General features: G+C 61.0%; 1 protein-coding gene across 1 annotated transcript in view; it reads left to right on the top strand.

The window, feature by feature from the left end:
* ABCA13 (ATP-binding cassette, sub-family A (ABC1), member 13) overlaps positions 1 to 2,333 on the top strand; it is a 132,498-nt gene that overhangs the window by 106,726 nt on the left and 23,439 nt on the right. The window contains exon 49 of the mRNA XM_014530520.1: positions 988 to 1,097. Coding sequence (XP_014386006.1) covers positions 988 to 1,097 — 110 coding nt within the window. The remainder of the gene's footprint in view (positions 1 to 987; positions 1,098 to 2,333) is intronic.

Raw genomic sequence — 2,333 nt, 5'->3', positions numbered from 1 at the left:
GCTGGGTGGGGGGCAGCTGGGTGGGGGGGCAGTGTGGAGCCTTGAAGGACCGGTGCAGTGTGGGGTGCAGTGTGGACAGCAGTCAGGTGCGCTGTGTGTGAGGGACACCGTGGGACAGGATGGGCCGGGGGTGACAGGCCCAGCTGATGGGGGGAGCGTGGCTATTGAAGCAGGTGGGACTCAGGGAGCCACGGCCACCCAGGGGGACGCAGTCGGTCCTGGGATGACTAGTGGGACGGCGGCAGAGAGCCCACAAGTCAGTGCCCAAGATTCAGGGAGGCAGGAGGCCACTGGAGCCGCAGACACAAGGTCGCTGTCAGGAATGGGCGCCTCAGAGGGAGATGGGAGGAACCAGACCCACAGAGCCCGCACGTCGCCTCCACTAGGAGCGCACTCAGGGCCGGCGCCCAGGTGCCAGGGGAGGACCAGGTGCAGGAAAGAAATAGAGGACATTCACGTGCAGGGGACCTTGCGGAGGCAGCAGATGGTGGGGTGCTTGCTGTCCCCCTGTCACTCAGCTGGGCAGGAAATGGCGTGTGTTGGGGGGACTGGCCCTTCTGCCTTCACTGGCTGATAGGACATACGACACGGCTGAGCCCAGAGCTGGCTTGGTGCTGGGAGTCCAGGCGCCACCTTGGGAGGGAGGTGGGCGGGAGGGAGGCGGAGCACCTTTCAGAAAGCGCTCGCATGTGCAGGAGCCACGGGACAGTGATGGTCATGCTGTGCCTTACGGCATCCTAGTCCCTGGAGGGAGACGCCGGGAGCTGCTGGGCGGCCACAGGACACGGCATCACGTGGCCCCTCTGCGCTCCACGTGGGCCCCTGTGGTCAAGTTCTTGTTCCACGCGGGCCTGTCAGGACCCTTGCAGCCCGCAGGCCGCTCTGTGCCCGAGGCTGCTTACACTGCAGACAGCACAGGAAGCCTCGGAGCCGCCGAGAGCAAGTGCCCTCTGACCGCGACGTGTCCTCTGCTTGCTCCCTCCTCAGTGCTTCGGGCTCCTGGGCGTGAACGGGGCCGGGAAGAGCACCACGTTCAAGATGCTGAGCGGGGACGAGGCCCCGAGCGCAGGGCACGCCGTGGTCAGGACGCCCGCGGGGTAAGAGCCCTTCGCCACTTTCCTGCCCGGTTACGGGGGGCGTTGGGGGGGGGCGGTAACCCTGGAGCCGAGGGCTCGACACCTGGGTCCTGGGCACGAGGTCTCCTCCCCGAGTGCCCTCACTCCCTCCTGGGGCGGAGCCACATGAGTCAGGTGGGAGAGCAGGGGGCCTCGCTGAGGCGCAGGTGATGGGGTGCTTGCTCTCCGTCCCCGTCACTCAGCTGGGCAGGAAACGGGGTGGGTGGGGGGACTGGCCCTTCCGCCTTCACTGGCCAATTCAGCTTCACATCCCCCGGGACTGACGGGGCTGCCAACCTCCTATATGTTTTCACCTCCTGAGATAAATCTGCCTCAAGAACAGCAGTTTTCAACCTGTGGGTCGCGATCCCTTTGGCGGTCGAACCACCCTTTCACAGGGGTCGCCTAAGACCATCCTGCATATCAGATATTTACATTACGATTCATAACAGTAGCAACATTACAGTTATGAAGTAGCAACGAAAATAATTTTATGGTTGGGTCACAACATGAACTATATTTAAAGGGCCAGAAGGTTGAGAACCACTATTCTACAGAAAGCCACTGTTCACCTGACAGCAGCAGGCTTTATCCCACTCTGGGCCCTCGCAGCTGCCCTTGGGATTCATGCTGTCCTGTCTCCACCCACACCTTGATCAATCTTGCAGGCGATAAATCTTCCTTCGATTGTCCTCATTTGCGTGCGCCTTTGGTCTCCTTTTGACTGAGACGGGTGCACCACGGGATGGCTGTCTGGGATGCGGGGGGAGGACACCGGTGGGGGACGATCCAGTTCCTAAAATACGGCGTTCCCCTTAGGAGACATTGTCAAGCATCCCGAGCTGCTCTCGGGAAAACAAACGAGGTGGCAGGGCGTGGGGTTGTTGGAGAGGCGCCTGGCGCGCCCGCTCTCTGCACAGCTGTCCTGGCTGTCAGACAAGGTGGCGTCCTCTATGGAAGTTTACACACTGTCACTTAGATGAGAAAAACTGATCCCCAGGGAATCGGCAGCAATCAGTGAGTCATCGCAGATGCCACTACGGGGCGAGACAGCGGTGGGCCCTGGCTGGCCCAAAGCCTCTTCTCCTTTCCTTTGGGGACGTCAGGTAGTGTTGGGAATGTGCTGAATTGTGAGTAGCAAAAATTACTAGTTGCACACTTAATCATTGTGAATACTGATCGAGCGCTGCATGCCAGGCACCGTGTGGTGCCCTCCCT

This window comes from Myotis brandtii, unplaced genomic scaffold (assembly GCF_000412655.1).
Source record: "Myotis brandtii unplaced genomic scaffold, ASM41265v1 scaffold743, whole genome shotgun sequence".
Taxonomy (NCBI): Eukaryota; Metazoa; Chordata; class Mammalia; order Chiroptera; family Vespertilionidae; genus Myotis; species Myotis brandtii.
The sequence above is the reverse complement of the archived record's forward strand: the minus strand, read 5'-3'. Positions and strand labels throughout refer to the sequence as shown.